General features: G+C 27.1%; 1 protein-coding gene across 2 annotated transcripts in view; it reads right to left on the reverse strand.

Annotated features, from left to right (window-relative positions):
* LOC107440467 (lateral signaling target protein 2 homolog) overlaps positions 1-21,413 on the reverse strand; it is a 65,961-nt gene that overhangs the window by 13,304 nt on the left and 31,244 nt on the right. For both annotated transcript variants that reach the window (XM_016053385.3, XM_043049038.2), the window contains exons 2-8: positions 10,946-11,092; positions 9,383-9,514; positions 6,421-6,570; positions 4,014-4,066; positions 3,565-3,654; positions 2,092-2,181; positions 185-286 (exon numbers count right to left, since the gene is read on the reverse strand). In XM_016053385.3, the coding sequence (XP_015908871.2) occupies positions 185-286; positions 2,092-2,181; positions 3,565-3,654; positions 4,014-4,066; positions 6,421-6,570; positions 9,383-9,514; positions 10,946-11,092 (764 nt within the window). The remainder of the gene's footprint in view (positions 1-184; positions 287-2,091; positions 2,182-3,564; positions 3,655-4,013; positions 4,067-6,420; positions 6,571-9,382; positions 9,515-10,945; positions 11,093-21,413) is intronic.

The raw sequence follows: 21,413 nt of genomic DNA on the forward strand, positions 1-21,413 counted from the left end.
GAATGTTGTGTGAGACAAATTTATCAAAATCAAACTAAACTTAAAAGTTTCAGATAAACTGGCATGACTTTAGTCAGTCAAATACAAAAAAATTTTCCTCGAACAACATTTGCCTGTTCATGCATATTAAACATATCTGCCCAACACAATATGTTCACTTCAAACTATTGTTGAAAATTCTTACCTTATTTTAAACAGTAAATTGCAGAAAGGCCGGAAAAGTTCAGATATATCTGATGAATCTTTCTCAACATTGAATGGACCATCAGGATAAAGCAAAAGACCCCTAAACAACATTTCCATATATTAGTCACAAAAATTTAAATAAATATTTATCACTGACTGTTACTAAAACCAAATATTTTCAAAATTTAAGCCAAAGTTAAAATAACACAAATTTGCTACTTTATAACTATACAATTTTAACAGAAAACTTATACACAATACAATATTGTTAGAGTAAAGCTTACAATTAAAAAAGTATTGTATTTTGACATATTTTTTATTTATTAAATCTTTGGAGAGAGAAGAAAACCCATTCTAAATATTAAACTTTTGTTATCAAAAAATAAAAAAACATTGAAGTTTTTAAAGTTAACACATTGTTTTGCAACAAAAATTTATAAATTATAAAAATTTTAAATGTTTATATAGATTACTTTTTCCAAGTTTTTACCATCACAAACATTGTCCCCAAAAACCAGTAAGTATAAATGTTAATAATTTGATGTATTTTCAAAAGTATTAATACTTAACATTTTTTTCAAGTTTAACAAATTTATATTTTTGCAGTGGTCAATACTTTCATTACTTAAATAAAATTTATCAATGCTCACAATATCCTATTCAATAATTATCATTGCTTATAATATTCACAATATTATCTTTTTGATATGTTATGCAATCGATAATGATCACAATCTATATATATATTTCTCTTACACGGCGACAAAAAAAAAAGCCTCATTACAACTCCCCGAATGGCAACGCTAGAAAATCGACCAATGATTGCCGCTAAAAATGTCACATACCAAATCTAGTTGAGGTGGCTCAACATGTAGCGCTTTTAAAAACGGAAACTGAAATAACCTGAGAGAGCATCAGCTGCGACAATCTCATACTATTAAGCTGGGCAGAAGTGAGTAGTCTTTGTCGATAGATCTCTATTTTAGTATTTATCGAAAGCGCTTCTTTTCACGAATTTACCAATATTACGAATTTAACGAATATTATGAATTCATTTGACGATTTTTGATTTATATCACGAATTTATTTGTTTTATTATTATTAGTTATTCATTGAAAAATGAGTCTCAGTCATGCTGTTACGCTTTAATATTTTATACTATAGCACATTTCTAATAGGTTTAACAAATTAGACGTCATTTATTTGAATTCAAATTTATTTTAATGACTTAGTATTTACTAAAAAGATGTTTGTTTTTTTTTTGTTTTTTTTTAAAGTATGGGATTTTAAAGTATATGGATTTGAATGATTGTTTTGAATTCTTAGAATTTTGTGCATTCGTAATGTAATGAAGTTAGCTGCGAGCGAAGCGACCTTGGTTTGCGAAGCAAACCATATAAGATTGCGTAGCAATTTTCGGGGGTTGGCGAGCGTTAGCAAGCAGGGGGCGCAGCCCACTAGTATCATTAATTATCTATTATTAATGCAGATCAAAATATTGTAATATTTGATACGCCTACAGGGGTCTGTCCAGGCCAAATTTACTACCGTTTAGCGGTACCTTCACAAATTCAACTTTAGAAAAAACGGTAGTTACACAAAATACTTTCTCTTAAAATTTTATTTTTGTATCCCATAAGAAGCAATAAAGCCATATTTTTACCATTTTTTTGTGTTGATTTTTTACCATAATTTTTAATTTTCACAAATTATGTCTAAATTTTCACAAAATAGGTATCTCTCAGAAAAACCTAGACAGACCCCTGGCCTATGTATACTATCGCAGATGATCATTTAAGTAAACCAGACTCTAGTAAGGTTCCTATGAGTTGGCAAACTTAGCTTCATGAATAAGTTTCTCGGACATATTGAACTAACAAAAGAAATTTTTGACTTATTACTTACCAAACAATGGCAAGCCTAGGAATTGTAAACATTAAAGATGGATCATAATCATCTACCATGTCTTGAGTCACCATTCCCATTTTTAAAGCTCTACATAATAAAATACAAGATAGAACATACATAAGAATGAGAGATAACTTCATAGCAATAGAAACTAAAAGTCTTTTTTTTAAACTAAATATTGAAGTATTATAGCTAACTCATTATTTTTTCTTAGTCTGAATTAAATGAACAAATGACATAATGAAAAAATATATAATACAAATGACATAAAAAGCATAGCTGCCAACCTTAGGAATAAAAAATAAGGAACACTATATGCGACAAAATTATACGCACTAATTATGAGAGTAAGATAAAAATTTAACTATTAAATCATAACATTAATAGACATATATTTAAATATGTAAATTAGTAAAACAAAACTATAAACACTATCTTTTGTGGGAAACTTATAATATTAATGTTTTATAATTAGGAATACCGGTATAATATATTAAAAACAAACATTACCTATTAATATATAATTATTTATCTCCAAATTATAAAACACTGGTAAATAATAATCTACATCATAAACAAATATTTCTGATGCAAGTGTTTAAATACTACAAAAAAAAATTTCCAAAAATAATAATTTAGTGAAATAATCAGCAACAGACAGCTATTGGAATAATATTTTCCAATAAAAAGCTACTAAAAATTACTTTAGCACAATAATCACAGGATGCATGCTTGTGGCGATCAGAAAAAAGGATTGGTTTAAAATCAAAAATTTTATGAAAATTCAAATTTTTTATAAAAATATCAGATTTGCAGATTGGATTTAAAAATTAGGAACAAATCCGAAAAATTCTGAGCAGTTGGCAGCTATGAAAAAGTATGTATTTCAGCAAAGCATTTTGTAAACAAAAATATTAAGAATGGAAATTAAATGATAAAATAAATTTGAGATTAAAAAAATCCTATTCATGTAATTTTCTGCTAATGAAATTTAAACTTCTTTTTGAAATTTGAGAAAATAAAAACCTGTAATTGGAAAAATTAAAATTATATAACTACATTTAGGCTATTATGAATACTAAAAAACAAAATAAAAAAATTCAAGATTATATAATACAAAACATAATTTGAGCTAATTGTTAGCTGCATAAAAAGCATGCAAAAAATATTTTTAGTACAAAATAAAATTTGTATTTTCATAACTTTGAATACAAATAGCATATTTATTTTGCTGTTCAATCATACTCTTTATTTTGTAAGTTAACATACTATTGAAATGAAATTGCTGATAGAGTAAGAGACACATTTCATATCATGGGGTCATTTTGTTAATGTAAAAAAATATACTTCATCTTTTTTAGTACCCCACATGGCTTGTACAAACAAAATACAGAAATAATAACAATTAATAAGTATTAAATGTGAAATTCTTAACAGCAGAATAGTGTCAATCTGTGTTAAAATTAATACCTTATAAGAGTTTCAGAGAACAAAACCACAATTTCTTGTTGAAGGTGATATTCCTTAGCACTCTTAATAGGAACCATAGCACTTACGTAGCTGTTAAAGAGAAAAGTAATATAATACTTTTAAAGAACAAGAATTAGTAAACAAATTTTTAGTTACAAAAAACTATCTAAACGAAAAAACTAAGAAAAAGTAGAAAATTAAATTCAGACCATACATTCTTTTTAACCAGTTATCAAGTACATAAATTTACTTTTAAATATTTTCTAAACTGTAATTTATGTTAATAACTAGTTTTCTACCCAAAAAATAACTATATTATACTAATAATAATCAAAATAACTGTTTTAACTTTTTTTTCTTCCATTTTATATCTTATAGAAGAAAATAAAAGAATGATACACTACGAAATTTACAAAATCACATAAAAAAAATTATACAAATAAATATACCATAGTTCGAATTCTGCAAAAAGCCTATCAAATATTCTCAAAGCTTCTCGCACCTGCAATGAGATAAAAGAACAGTCCAGTAATTAAAATATAAATTTACATATTAATAAAATTTCATACATCTCATTAAACATAATCATAAATTATATTTCGCTTTAATTGTAATGGAAATATCAAATTATATTTTGCAATTTTGTTTCATCTGCTAAATAGTTGCTGAATTGCATTTTTAAATATTTATTTCTCAAAAACTAATTGACCAATACCACTCAAATTTTATTGACATTTGAAACTCAAATTTTATTGATATTGACAAAAGGATTCAAAAATTCCCATAACTTAGAGTTCAATTTGTTTTTCAAATTTTAAATTTAAATAATAAATTATATTGAGCACTAAATAATCATTGGATAAATGAGCTTTACAATTGTGTGTAAAAAGTGTTTGATTCATTTAAATTAGTCTCTTACGAAATACACTTCACAAAAAAGAAAATTGTCATTCATCTGATTAATTATATGGACCATATTTTCCGAATTGTAGCTATCCCCCATCCCAATTTCACATAAAAAAGAGAATCCCAATCTGTTAAGTATCAAAAGAAACTATGTTTATTCAGAGAAAGTAAAATTTTGCATCTCATTTTGTATCACAAAATATCTGCTTTAACTAATCAGCACTAAGTTATCCCTTGGAAACATAAAACATTAAGATTATAGGTAAGATAAACATTTGTGTATGTATGATCATTAGAGATGAAAAGCCATAAGGAATTCCACTATACATTCAGCGTAACGTTTTAATACTATTTGGGCAGATAGTGTGTTAAAATGCGATAAAAATTAACACAACTTACAATCCATTTCAGAATAATTTGATATTAAAAGAGTTACCGTATATTCCGGCGTATACCGCGCACTTTTAACACAAAAAATAACATTGGAATTTACGGGTGCGTGGTATACGCCGAATATAAAAAATTATAGATTAAAAAAATTTAAATATAGAAAAATACTTTTATTTTAAAGAAATAACATACCTTTACCTATATACTTTATTGATTTTCGTTATTACATAAACAGTTCATTATATTCGTCTTCCGTTATTTCTTCAGGCGCGTCATCACAATCTGTTTCGTCTTCATCATCTGTGTTACCCTCATCCATAAATAAACAGTTATCTTCTGATTCGAGCAGATTATTTGAAATGCTGCATTTTTTGAATGATTTTCTAACCATCTCAGGCTTAATTTCATCCCATGCTTTTAATATCCATTAATATCCATCACTGTTTCCAAACTTGCATGGCGCATATGTCCTCCTTTCGTAAAGGTTTTCTTGCCCTCCAACATCCAAGTGTTCTACTGTTTTTTTAAATTGGCTTTAAAAGCAGACGTCTAATGGCTAAACTAATGGTGTCAATCCGCCCGGAATAACTGCCATATCGGTGTTACATTCTTTCAACAATTTTTTTGTATTATCTGTAAGGTGGGACCTAAACATGTCCCACACTTAAAGGCTTTCTGGTTTTCTATAGATACTAGACGAGATACTGCACATGTACAATCCAAATTTTCGTGCGCGTTATACGAGGAGTATATCTTAAAATTTCAAATAAGTTATTAGAAATTACGGGTGCGCGTTATACGCCCGGGCGCGTTATGCGACGGAATATACGGTATGTCTTATTTTATATAAAAGCAAAAAGAATTTTAAAAGAATTAAAATTATTCCAAAATGCCCTTTTAAAAGAATCTAAGCCACACTATAGAATAATTTTTTCCAAATTTATTAATTCTTGTTAACTTTTTAACTAAAAGTAAATCAAAACAATTTTTGAGTTACAGACTCTTCAATAGTTTACAAAGTGTTATGTTAAGAACTACAAAACTTAAGTTAATTTTTTTTATAATTTCTCATCAAAAAGAAAAACATATGTATGCAAAATTTTTCTATACTTCAAAAACCTTCAAGATTAAAGTTTGGTTTAACATGAGGGTAAAAATTAAAACATCCTCCATACACAAGACTCTTACTATTTCCTTATTTTAAAATGCATGCCTAATTTAAAATATATGCACAAAATATTTAAATGCATTCACAAAAAGGATTTTAATAAATTTATATTAAAATTGTACTTTTTTTTCCCAAGACAGACCTCATTTTTATAATTTAAATAAATGCATCTGAATGTTCTATAATATTTAAAATAAATATACATACTTATATTTGTCTTGTAGAGTAAAATTAACAACACAGTATTAGTAAATAAATATTTTTTTTTAAAAAAATACGCAAAAATAATGAAGTGGAATTTGCAAAGAGTCAGCTTTTTCTTTTAAAAAATAAATATGCTGTTCCAATAAAAATAAAATACAAAGTAGATTTACTAAACTCATTTAACTTACTTTATCCGAATATACAAGAGAATTTTTTAATGACTGTTCTCTTAAAAGGCAACGGACATTATCTAAAGCACGAGTCAAGGCTTTAGCCAGAGGCCTCATGCTGGCACTTTCAAGCTCTCTGTGAATTATATTAGAACCAGCAGCAAGGCACTAAATAAAGAAAAAAATTGATGTTAAGAGATAAGATATACGAAGTACAAAATTATGAAAAATACAAAATATGAATAATGATAAAAATAAAAACTATGGGCCATGCTGGCTCAGAGGATAAAGTGCTCTCTCGGGTTCAAATTCCAGAGATGGCTGGTCAATACAAATCCTGCATCTGGCCTGCACTGACCACAGGGCTGAATAAAATATCATCAGTGGTTGATAGATCATAGATTAGAATCTCTTTGCCATTAGGCTTACTATGGGAGGTTTCTGTGATTTTCGTCTTTTAGTAGTGCAAATGTGAGTTAGTTTCATCAAAAAGTCTTCCACAAAGGCTAATTTGTCCCAATGCATGATCCAGGAGCTTCCTTGCCTTCTGGATTGGGTTCAAAATTACAAGGCTACGAAGTAAAACATTGATTGTCTAACTCAATTCTCAATTGTAATAGTTATTCAACACTGGTTATGAAAGCTACAAACAAAAAAAGGATTTCTGCTATTCCTTTATTTCATCTCAAATATAGATAAAAGGAATAACCCATTAATTGAAGCTATCACACACATAAGGTTTCAGAATTTTATAAATTGAACAATCATTTCAAGAGTATGATAGTATTTAAGTATTGATTGTAAGGTTTTTACACAAAGACTGTAATATAAATATAGTAGTTAAGAAATTGCAGTTAATAAGTTAAAGTCGCAGTTCCAAAATTCTTTAGAGTCAAGGTGGCCTTTTAATTAAGAACTTTTAATAGCTTCTCATCCTTAATAAGGACTCTCTAGTTATAAATAAGATAGAAAAATAAATTAAACTTGAGTATGTGCTATCTAATCCTAATGATCTGATACCTAATTCACGTGATTTACAGAATTCAGCTCACTCTGAAACCCACAGCACACATTTAAGTTGTAGGAAATAAATGGTATAGGAATATTTTAAAATATTAAATTGTTTTATATATACTATAAATAAAATATCAAACAAATTTCAAAATTAATAGCATTTAAATTGTGATAAGAAATCTGTGACCAAATGATTTTTAAGTCATTTACTCTAATAAATAATAAGTTTGATTAATATGCTGTAAAAGTTTTTGTATTTAGCATTTTTAATTTAAGAACAGTTTTAATGTTATCCAAAGGGAAAAACGAAAAAGAGATTCAATCTGGATTGTTTTAATCAATCTCAAAGCAACTAAGATTGATTATTTTTGCATAATAGTATGCAAAACTATCGGAAAATACTCTTTTTTGATCAGGAACTGGTTCCTAAAAATTAGAATCCAATCACTAAAAATAGTAATAACAGAATTACAAATTTCAGCAATGTTTAAGATCAGGAATGGGAAATTTCTTCAACAATGGAAAAAATAAACAAAGAAAAACCCCATGGAAAATATCGCCCAGGAAGAAATAGGTTTTTTCGAACAAAGTGAAAAAAAGGGAAGATAAAAAATTTCAAAACAAAATATCAAATATTAAAACAATTTGTAATTGCAATCTGGTTTTAATAGTAGTACTAATTTAGTACTACTATTTAACTAGTAGTTTAGAAGTAGGAAAGCAACAATTGGGAGAAAAATAATTTAATGAATTTCTTAAGAAACTGTATTTTACGATATTTTTTGGAAATTAGTATAGTAAATCCTAATTTTTAATAATATGAAGAACTGCTGAAATGACAATCAGATTTTATTAATACTACTAAATCAGTAACTTATATATGTAATATAAACATACACATTACTAAAAAACACATATTGAATTCACAATTGGAAATAGCATATTATTAAATCAAATACTGTTGTTATGTATGGATATTCAAATAAATTCTTAAATATGATATAAATTTTAAAAATTCTGCATAAAAAATTATTTTTAAAGTAATGTGAATATTTTTTTACTTCCTGGTACTAAATGTATTAAATTTAACCTATTCTTCTACTACTTCTAAACATTTGTATTGGTCTTATTCATTTTTTTTTTTTTCAATTCTGCACAGTTCCATACCTGCCAACTTTTATTCCTATATTTAAAGTGGTAGTAAAATGTATGTCTTCTATATATTCCTTGCATTTATAAACTTAATTTATAATATTTCTGACCACCACTATTTTTTAAAAAATTAAGCATATATTAATAAAATACTATTGTTTTATCCTACATAAACTTCTCAAAATTACAGCGTATGTTACAGCCGAAAATTTTAATTTAAATTCCATTTTACTACCACTGGCAAAAATCATCGTCAAAAGGATTAAAAGTTGGCAAGTATGCAGTTCTTCCAGTCTTCAGGATGAAATAGTGAATAAAAAACCTTCTGAGCAAAATACCAACCCTGTCAGAGACCGATCCAGACTTTTTGCAAAAGGTCCTTTTATGAAAAACAAACAATTTTTTAAATCTACAATTAGCATTAAATCTAGTTCTTTCAATCAGGTTCCTGTTTTCGGCAATGAGTAAAAACATGGTGCCATTTTTATAATTGAGAAAAACAACAAAAGTTGTCCATTCTGAAATTATTCTACTCCCCTCATACTATGTTCAGAGCAATGATTAATGATGCCATCAGTTCTATTTTTCAAAGGTGAATTTTGCAAATGGTCTGTTTTTATGACAATTTGTAAAGGGTTCTTCTCCTAAATAGTCAAATGAATAATTTTTAGTAATATACTAAAAGTAAAATACCTTTTGCCATTTATTTTAAACATATAAAGCTTATTTGATGTTTGTATGATCAGAACATTTTTTATTATTTAAAAATTATTTACATACAGTCAAAAGGGAATAAAAATAACTAAGAAATTACTTCTGCTCCAAACCAAAGTTGACCAGCAAGATTTTCATGAAGAACATCATCAGGAAATTTAGCACGGAAATCCCTATTTGCCCTTATATCAGGAATTGCTTCATCCATTATATCATTGCAAATGCTTAATACCTATAAGACAGAGTAAAAGTTAGAAGCAATCAAACAAGGAAACATGCCAATATATTATAATTTTCTATTCAACAAAAATAAAATTTCGAAGTTAACCTAGAAGAAATAAAAGAAAACCTTAGAAGAAAAAAAGAGGTGCAAAATTCAATGTTCAGTTACATATAAACTTAGAACATACATAAAAATATATCCTGATAAAAACATGAAAAGCCTTAAGAGAAATAAAAATAATTAAACATCAAAATTATTTTGAAAGGAAAGTTTTTCAAAAATATAAAAAACAAAAATATAACAAAAGTTCAGATATTTTACTCTTTAAAAAACCATGAGAGTTTAACCATGGAGTCACTCGAAAGAAATTGTATAAAATATTACTGTCAAGTGGGGTTTCTCCATTGAATGACAGAAAAAAACCGAGTCTGCTGCACAGGAAGTAACCAAGTTTTTTCCTGATCTGAGTACAGGGTTAATTAAATGGTAAAAACTTAATATAGAATTTAAAGTTTTATACTTACAATACAATACAAATTATTCCAGTAAACATTAATATATTATAAAATGTTATTATGTTTGAAAATATGCAACTCAAATGTAGTAAAGACTTTGAAGGGCATAATAACTAAAAAAAACTATCAAATGGTTGTCCCTCTTATACTTAGGTAATTTATAAATCAGATAGAAACAAAGCAGATTAGTTGAGAAAAGTTGTTTGGGAAATACATTTAACAATTTCTCATTACAATTTGAAGTTCAATTTTATTTAAAAGAAAAATTTAAAATTCATAATCATTATAAAATTTTTAGAAAATGCATCAATTTAATGGGTAAATTAAAAAATATTTAACAGAAGAAACATACAGAGAAATAAGGAAAATAAGAGACTTCTCTTGCTATCACAGATTTTGGTTTAATTTTTGTTCCCTCTTTTTCTTTTCTTTTTTCCCCTTGCTGATTTTTGATAACAAAAATATGTATTAAAAATCTAAAAACAGACAAATATATAATAAACTATTTAAAAAAAATGCTGATTACTTAATTGTATTGGTAGGTATAATTTTGTCAGAAAAATCAATAGAGAATATCAAATATTTCTAAAATTTGTATTGGGTGTCGTCATTGTATTTCAAGTTTTGAAGAATACCTGCTGAGGAGAAAAATAAACATCAGTTTATTAGTTTATTTGTGAAAATTAAATCAAATTTATTAAAATAATTAGAATCCCCCTTGACAATTTAATTGGAATATGAGGAGAGATGTTAAGCTTTTGAAAACAATGCACATCCTGAGATAAATTTCACAAACAGATTACAATAAAAAAAATAATTAAACTAAACATGGTATTATTGTAACAATATTTATTAACTGCTCACTAAAACTTTGAAGGAAAGTTAAATTTAAACTTCAGAATGAGAAATACAGTAATCAACTTACTTTATCTTGACATATTCGAAGCTGACTAACCAAAATGGAACACCTATCTGGATCTGTCCGACCATCAAAACTATCCAGTTCTGTAGCAACCATAGTAAGTTCTTCATCAGCCCAATAAAAGAGAGCCAACTTAGAACTATCTTCTTTCTGGAATCAAAACGAAAAGCATTTAAAGCAATTACTTAAACTCTTTATATTGCAAGATGATTAAACCAATATGCAAAATAAAAAATTTTAATTTCAGAAACAAATTATAATTATACAAAGATAACTACTTCAATGTCAGATGACAAGTACCCAAACTTTTATTTCCACTAAGTTGTTACTCGTTTTTGAAATAAAAACTATTAATGATAATGAAAACTGGAATCAAAACGAAAAGCATTTAAAGCAATTACTTAAACTCTTTATATTGCAAGATGATTAAACCAATATGCAAAATAAAAAATTTTATTTTCAGAAAAAAATTATAATTATACAAAGATAACTACTTCAATGTCAGATGACAAGTACCCAAACTTTTATTTCCACTAAGTTGTTACTCGTTTTTGAAATAAAAACTATTAATGATCCCACATATTTTAAAAAAGGAATGTTTATGGTTATATTAAATAGCTAATAGTTAATATTAACAGATATACAAATTTTAAAAAGAAATAGTCAACATTTAGAAGCAAAGAAGTACAGAACCTTATGGACACCCTGTGTTATACAATGTGAATAAATAGCAATGAATACATAGCTACCACTTTGTACAATCAGTGGGAAAGATGTTATAAAATAATAATAATCATCATCCGACAGCCCAGGATGGGCTTTGGCCTTCTCAAAGAGTTTTTCCCAGGCTAGCCTTTTTCCTGCTAGTGTTTTCCAGTTTTTAGTTTTTAAGACCAAAAGGTCTTTTCTAGGCCATCTATCCATCTCAAATTCGACCTGCCTCTTTTTCGCGTGCCAACTGGTCCGGCATTGAGAACTCTTTTTGCGGTACGATCTTAGTCCATTCTGATAACGTGGACTGCCCATTTTATTCTTTGTCCTTTAATAAAGTGTTGAAAGCCGCTTTTTCTAAAGAAATAAAAGCCTGTTCTAGTGCTATAAGTGTTCTAGCAATAATGTCTATGTCATCAGCAAAGGCCAACAGTTGCACAGATTTATTAAAAATATTTCCCCTGATGTTAATGTTGGAATCTCTTATCACTTTTTCTAATATTAAATTGAAGAGTAGGCATGCCACATTATCCTGTATTTTGACCCTAGTTTTGGTTAATGATAATACGGTTTAGAAGAAATTCCTGAAACAAAGGAGTACACAACTTTATGGACACACTGTTTTGTACATTAACAATGTGAGAATATAAAATAATGAATACATAGCTGCCAATTTGTACAGTCAGTTAGAAACATGTATAAAGTGTTAGTATAAAAATTTCTCAAAAATTAAGTTACTTTCTAAATACTTAAAAAGCCAATTTATCAAAAAAATATATCTTATGTATATATTTTTTTGTCAAGGTAGGTAAAACAATTTAAGATTTATCTTTTGAAATTAAGATTTATGCTTTAAAACAATGATGCTACTACTAAGAAAAGCTTCTTAACTATCGCCCAAGTTTGCACATGTGATTAGTTTACTTATTTATGTTTAATATTCCATTGAAAATAGGAATGCAGTAAGTGATATTATCAAGTAAATCTTAGCCACTTTACTTAGCCAAGACACAATTTTAATAACAAACTGACAAAATTCCGAATTAGGAAACAGAAAAGGTATCCTGTTCAGAGCGGAAAAGATTCTGATACATTGATTAACAAAATAAATAAAACAATAATTTAGAGTATTGGTATATTACAGTTATTTCCATGACAATTAAAACAAACTTACAACTACAAAATGTATTTAATCCTGCAAAGCTTATTAAGGCAGTTAATGTATTTAAGTTTTTAGCCTGTATATCCTGACAAATATCTTACAAAACTGGATTTCAGTGCAATTAAATGCAATTCAGAATAGCAAATTTAAAAGGTAGTTAGATTTTTAAAATCTTGACTACACGTAACTTCAATTTTTACTTCATTTAAAAATAAAATTTTTAAAAACTATATTTTCTATTACAAAGGATTTTGAAAGATCTTTCAGTCTTTTATGAGCCTCATCCCAGCCCTAATATTATGACACAGAATTTTCAAGATATTTCAAGATTTTCAGACTTATGAAACTAACTGTATTGTACTAATTTTTGTGCATGTAAGATTTTTATTCTAATTTCGACTTATTTTTTACAGATTTCGTAAACATTCGATCAATAGAACCCTGGGTGAACCATCACTAAAGAACACCCATATCTCATTTTTAGACCACCACTATCTATAGTATATATACATATAGTACTATAGTATATATTAGTAGTATAATGAATTTGTCAAATATACAATTAGATTAAACTAACTTTAGGTAAACGCTTACTTCTAAAATTTATAAAAAAAGAAACTGTCCTTTCATTAAACATGCTGCCACATTCGATTTTACAAAACAATATAGTCCCACAATTTAGTAAATATTCTACACATATGAAATTTTAGGTATTTTTTAAGTCATCCAAATACAATAATTCTATTACATTAATAAACTATTAATTGTCTGCAATGTTTTCAATTTATGATTGACAAAAAATGAGCTTTAAATCGAAATATTTTTATGTTTACACATAATTTCGAATAGTAATCAAAATTTAATTTATTTCAGACATTTAAATTCATTCTAAATCATTAAGGATTTAATTAATTTGGAACGAGAATTCTGAATAAAATTAAACTGAAAATTTAGAAAATTCTAGAACTTTTCTGATAAAAAGCTTTAAACCGATTACTATAAATGAGGATTGCTTCATAATTTATTAGTAAAACTTATTTAAATATTCGAGTAAGCAATAAAATGCGTTAAAATTCTATTTGAATAGCGTTTTTTTAGGAAACTTACTAAATTTTAGAGAATTTTCAGAAATCTGTTTAAAAAAAAATTTTTTTTTTTAAACTAAACCAGTAGACAAAGCGAAACTGACAAAATCTGGTAGCCTACTTGAAAATCCAGCTGAGTTGGCAACTATAACTAAATAATTTTTTCCTTTTACCCTTTTGCCATTTAGTGCATTTTTTTCTTCAAGACGCATATTAATTGTCTTTCATTACTATCGTTATTTATTTATTTTGGCATTATACTAATTGACACTCGAAATTAAGTTTTGGTCATCAAACCATGTAAATGAGAAAACTGATTGTACAGGATTCAGAAAAATATCAAAAAACAAAAAGATTTTTGAAACTTCATAAGCTTTAAAGAAAAGTCACGAGCTGTTTTCAGTATGCTTAAAGCAAATTTAAGTAACCATGCATATTCAAAACAATCTACGTCGAACAGGTCGTCTCAACTCAACATGCAACAATCACCCAATCGAATAAGATAATATCGCTGACAAAAATAAAAAGCCTCCACCCACTATTCAATTGCAACCAAAAGAACAACCTTTAGAAATTGGACAACTATACGCTTCAAATCTCACTTCTTTAGCCTGTTTTGGTAAAACGAAGGGATATGGCGTAACGGTGATGAAATGGTGTCATACGGAGTTGTGACGTTACATGTCCCGCTTTCCCGGTAAAAACTTCAGCTTTCAGCGACACTAATTTGAAATCGTTTGACTTCGAACACGGCAAGATCTCGTCATCCTGTTCGAAGAAAAACGACGCACGAATGAAACGGTAGTTAAAGACATTAAATAATTAAATCATTGCACCATCACAATGAAAAGCGGCTCACGTGACCATGATTTCTCTGTGAATAAAAAAACCACTCATAAAAACTTAATACGACGCTTTGATTTTGGATGCTAGGTTACAAAAGTTATTCGAAATGTCGCTGAAGCATAATTGAATAAGGAAAATTGTGTTTAGGGGGGAAAAAAACTTTAAAGAATAGCATTTTTTTTTAAAAAAACTTTCGTGAAACAATGGACAAAAAATTAAATCAATCAGTATCTGGAATATGTATGCAGGGGTCTGTCCAGACATTTTGTGAAAAGTCCGTTTTTTGTGAAATTGTGAAAAAATTACTCACATTCTTTCAACCAGGGTCCGCTTTTATGAATTTGTGCAAATAGGGTCCGTTATTGCAAAAAAAAAATTTCAAGGAGTTTTTAAATTGTAAAGACATACAAGATTATGCTCAACACTGTAAAATTATAATTAAAAAAATTAAATTTTAAAAAATAAACAACAATTGCTGCTTCTAAATTAGAGATGCAACATACAAATATTTGGTATTTAGCCTATACTGCTGAACGCAGAATATTAATTTCGGACGAATAATGGAAGAATCGTCTGCCGAAGACAAAACTTAATTCGTTTACATCCATCTTTCTTGTTTTCTGTCCTGGAAAGGGTTTATTCGATTAACAAAATAATAATAAACGATTAAAAGAAAAATCATTTTGTGAAGGGTCCGTTTTTAAGTTAAAATATTTTGTGAAGGGTCCGTTTTTATGAAAAGATATTTTGTGAAGGGTCCGTTAACGGACCCAAATTTCTTCTAAACAGATCCCTGGTATGTAAAGCACTCAAATACAAATACGAGACACCAACCAAACATAAATTTAATTTTTAAAAATGTAAGATAATTAATTTTGAAAATATTGACATTATAGTGTTTGATGTTTTGTGATAAAAAAAAGTTAGATGATAAATTTAAATCATTTCATATATTACGCGACGCGTAAAGTCTGCTTAGTAAATATTTAAAATTAATCTGCTTAGTTACTATTTTTAATGCTTTTAATTTAATCAACGAGGAATTAAGAGAAAAAATATTGTTTTGATAGATTTCATGTTTGTTTATCTAAAAATACTCATAAAAGTTCGATAAGGAAAATCATTCGCATTTTATAAAAATATTTTGAAATTTCTTTCTAATCAGCATAACTTTTAATTGAAAGTGGGACGGGGGGATTATTTGGTTAAAGCGCTTTGCAACAAATCATTGTGAAACTTTTAAATCATTGCCAAATTATTTTTCTTTAATTTAAACTCAACAAGACACAATTAACAATTATAGAAATATATAAACAAATTAATTTCGTACATTCAAAATTATGCAAAAATTTATAATCAGAGATTATTTCGAATTTAATCACGAACAAATAAATGCGTTTTTTTTCCAAGAGACGAAACAAGGATCCTCAAGGCTGGAAAAAAATTTCTACTGATAAACAGTTGTTCATAAATTGAAAAAAAAAAAAGAAATAAAAAAAAATCGTGAATCTTCTTATTTAAAAACAGTTATTTTACAGTTCTTTCAATGTCGCTTATAATATACACAAATTAGGAAAAATCCATAGCTGTTTAACAGTCTCTTTTATAGAACCATTTAGAAACCAAAAATAAAAAAAAAAGCATTATAATTATTGTTACAAAACAATTTGCATCGATGTAAAATAACAAAAGTTTTATTCTAAGGAAAGAGAATAAACGATGCAACCAAATTGATGATAGCTACAAATGAAGAAATAAAAAGAGTGTTTTATAATGTAACTTTAAACTGAACCATCCTCAAAAGACAAGAAGGTTCAGAATAAAATATTATTGAAACAGGCTATCCTTGGACAACCATAGCAATTCTCAAATACAAATAGGAGTATTTATGTTCTAAGAGAGAAAAAAAAAATTTAAAAATGTAACATATCATTCAATATTCATAACATAAATCAAATTTGACTTTTATTTCGTTCATTTTAAAAATGGATATTTTCTGTTTCATAGTTCCAAAAATATTTTTGTAATCAATAGCTAGCAGAAATTTTAAATTTCGCCTAATTGAAATAAATTTTCTTCCTGAATTAAGGCACATAAAAAAAGCAAGATTGATTATAGCACACATTAAAAAAAAAAAAAAAAAAAAAAAAAAAAAAAAAAAAATTATACAACAGTTTGATATTTTGTAATATCAAGCACGTCACAACGCGCCAACAACCATTTGGCGGGGGAAAGGAAAAAAAAATATTTCATGTTTATAATTGCGCACAAATCTATTTCTCAAATTTTCTACTTATTTTGAAAACTCTTTAAAACGGCTATATTAAATGTCTTTAAAGAGGAAAAACAAAAGCGTTTAGTCATCAGAGAAATTATTTCAAATGATGGCTACGTAATCAAAACCGGGGCACATAAATAATTTAAAAGAATGATTCATAATTAAACAGCAAAAAAAGGAAGGTGATCTAATCACATAAATATAGTGACATTATTTGCTATCTCAGTTGATGACATCATTGCCACATATCAAAACTCTGTATATGATAGTTTGAATGTAAATTTTACTGCAGATTATTTTATCAGTCATAAAAAAATTAATTTAGTAGATTAAAAAAAGTGTTTACATAACAAATATTTTATTATAATGAACGTAATCGTATCCGGTGTATGTCCTTCACGAAATTTATTTAAAATAATACCAAAATTTCACTCAGACATACTTCAACTCATACCAGTAATCGGATATTTGCAAGTGAAGTAATAAGGATATCTAGATCCTGATTGGATATTGAAACTTGGCATTTGTTTACGTTAGCAACTGTTCTTTTACGAGTAAGCTAAGCTATAAATGGGTAAGCCCGCCAAGTACCAATTTTACCGGGTTTTATTTTTTCATTAGAGAAAAAAAAATCGTTCAAGTGTGAAAAGATCACTGGATAGGAGCACAAATCACAGCATTTTTAATGTCATCGCCTAATTTTGCAACTAGAATACAACTTATAGTATAGCATATTGCAAAAAAAAAAAAAAAAGTTATTAGAAATTTTTTTGGTGTTAAAACAAAAAAACAGATTCAATCTCAACCAGAAGAACAAGGAAATTTGCATTTTATATATTACTATTTTTTTAATGTAATAAAATACACTAAATTCGAAAAATTAGAATATAAAAATCATATGAATGACATCTAATAATTCAACTAATCATAGGACTCATATTCATATGATAGAGCTCTCAATATTCAGATTATATAAATGCGTTTTATGGTATAAAAACTTAATGTATTCTTAATCAAAGGTATCTACAAAACTTACCGTGATCAGCATCAACACATAAAAAAGAAATATATTGGTGCATCATTAAGGGTACATGCCGGGTGCCCGATAACTGAAAATATCATGGCTGGCGCTTAATACTGTGGTAAAATATTTTTTAATTCAACTTGAAATATTTTCGACAAAAAAAAAAATCAAAACATAATACCCGACAGAACATTCTTTAAGTCTAACGTAGTTGGATCTCATCGCACGTACTTAGTTCCGTTTTAATTTTAATTTACTGTGCTCTGATTATTGTTGAATATATTGTTTAAAATTTTAGATAACAGTGTAAAAGTTTTAAAAAAATGGTCATTAGAAAATTTTACAAAAATAAATTTTATAAATTTTTATAAAAATTAAATTATAACAATTACGTTACTTTCCATTCTATCACATACCGGCTCTTAGAAACTGAACTTAGTTCTAAGATATTTTTAACTAACGTACACTCTTGTTCATATTTATGCACAAAATCAGCTTATATTCTCAATAATTTATAAACTCTTTTTTTTTCCTTTCTTCTTTTGCTTTTAAAAAATTTCAAATAATATTTCCAGTAATTTGCCAGTTAAACTTAAATTATCTCTAATTATTTTTTTAATTTACTAAAAACACGGAAATATACATGTGCAACAATTTACTCCAATTTCATAAATTTCAGATATAAAAAATAGATGCTACAAAATTCGTATAAACTAGTCACCGCTGATTTAGATATTCAGATATAATTCAGATTTACAAAATAAAGTAGGGTTGATAAAAAAAAAAATTTGATAAAAAAGATGTAATTTTGACACAATTACCTAATTAAAAGAGAAATAAAAATAAATTTTAAAACGATTAATTATTCTAACATAAAACAGGATAAAATAAGTCATTTTGAAACATTACAAATATTTAAATAATTTTCCTCGTTAAAAGAGAAAAAACACTTGGATTATTTTTTTTCCACTAGACAAATTATCGTTATTCATACGATCTCAAAACGCATCATTGGAACAAAATATAGAGACCTAACGTAAAGAAATGGAGCGGTTCTAATTGGATTCAGATACTCCCCATCTAATTTCGAGAATGATACCATTTCATGCGTGATCGAAGTCAGATAGATAAACAATCCTTTCACACAACCACATAAAAAAAATGTACGGATAATAAGGCTAAAAAAACTTATTTAACTATTAACCGTTGTATGGCAGCGTTCTGCCACCAATTCCTATTTAATAGAAATCAACAAAATACAACTGCAAAGGGTTGGCGACTAGTGGGCAAAAAATATTAACAATCAAACTAAAATATATTAATTAATTGAAATTTTTAATGTGTTTGAGACTCCACAATGCAATTTAATGAAAATAAAATTTAACGCATCTCCATTTAAGCCTACATATGATTCGTAAATTTTTTTTTTATACCGATATTGCCAGGAGCTTTGGTTTTCTTATTCTGAATCTGAAATATAGTATATAGTATAGATATTTTTTTTTTTTTTTTTTTTTTTTTTTTTTTTNTTTTTTTTTTTTTTTTTTTTTTTTTTTTTTTTTTTTTTTTGTACGTGCGTTTTTTTCTCTTCTATCTTTTTTCCGTTCAAGTGTTTTAATAACTCTTTTCCTTAATAACTAAACTCTTCCCTTTTTTTTAATAATTTAATTATATGCTTCGACTTATTTTATTTATTCATTCGTTTTCAAAACCTTTTCTTAACCTCTTCCAGAGAAGTTGCCGGGAGGAGGGGTCATTCTTCGTTCTCATCTATATTAGTTTTTGTATACAACATTGTTTGTTATACAACATTGTTTTTTTTTTAATATATTACTCCAAAAACATAGTAAACGTGAATGCCTAAAAAAATACATTTCTTTCGGAAAATATTCATAACTCTATATTTACTTACACAATTCAACCGCAAAATAAAGCAGTACAGTTTTTTTTTTTGTGCTAAAAAGAACGGTAACTTTATTGAATAACAAGCCAGTTCAAAAAACTTTTTTGTTAACTCATATTAAAAAAAAATTATTTTTACGTTACAAATTGCCCTAAAATAATACAAAAGCTAAATTAACATTTACCTAAATTTAAATACTTAGATGAGATACAGTTTTTTTCATTTCCTTTCAAATTAACCAGGTATACCGTTTTTTTTTTGTTTTTTTTTGCGTTTAAAATGTGTCTACTGTGATTTTTATCATTCTTACTATCATATATAGCTAAAATTATTAACTGAAAAATGTGCTTTAAAACATATTAGATACATCTAAAGCACATTTTGTTGTTTTAAATGTATTTTTATCAAAAGGACTGAAATCAGAACAAAGTGACGATAAGGAAGGTCAAATTCATTAAATTTAACATTTATTAATCATTAACAGCTTTTTTCAAAGCATGTGTTGAACCCAGATTTTTAAAAAAAAATGAATTAAATTGCTAAATCTCCAAAAATTAAGAATAGTTTTGCAATAAAATAAAAATAAATAAACACGTTGGAGCCTTACGATGTTTAGAACGATGTTATTACGATGTAGGAGCGTTACGATCTTTTAACCCTTTTTTATCCTAATATTAACAATATTACATTTTGTTACTCTCCATATTTAAAAACCAAGGTTTAAAAAAGAATATCTTTTATTTACCTTTCCAACGACATGGAAAATAAGCTTCATGTACAAGACATCACAAATCATAATTTGTTATAAAAAGTATCATTATAACAATCATTTATTATAAGGGTATTTCAAGCACATGAACACAGTTACAAAAAGTTCCACTCCTTTCACCAAAATTATGATTTGAATGTGCCAATCGCAGGACAAGCAATGGAATTCCACACTCATTAGAGAAGGTTTTCCGTAGTTTCATAACTAAGACCAGTAGATTTTATTAAAAAAATCTTTTTAAATATGTAAAAATTAATTTTGTTCTTATTATTGTATTATTTTTATACATCTTATTTCTCAATGTTTCATTATTTATGTAAATTACTTTTACTTGCAAATTGTTTATTTTTTATTTCACTGTATTTAAATATTATGACTACTGATAGCCCGCTTTTCCCTCCAGTTTACTTCAATTTTATAACATTTAATACAAGATCCAAAAACTCGATGAATCGGTCAATGGCACTTCGCACCAAATTGTTGAGATATACTATATTTCCAACGTTTCAACTATTTCTTCCAGAACAGTTTGCAATATCACACCATGGGATCGGTTGTGGATGTCGGCTGTTAGATTGTTTTAACCCCATCACCATCAAATTCTGCATTTTGATAACATTTTGACAGAAAAATGCAGATACAAGAGCAACAGTAGGTATAAAAACTACTTATTCTATCACGGCGACATCTTCT

Source organism: Parasteatoda tepidariorum, chromosome 5, assembly GCF_043381705.1.
Source record: "Parasteatoda tepidariorum isolate YZ-2023 chromosome 5, CAS_Ptep_4.0, whole genome shotgun sequence".
NCBI lineage: Eukaryota > Metazoa > Arthropoda > Arachnida > Araneae > Theridiidae > Parasteatoda > Parasteatoda tepidariorum.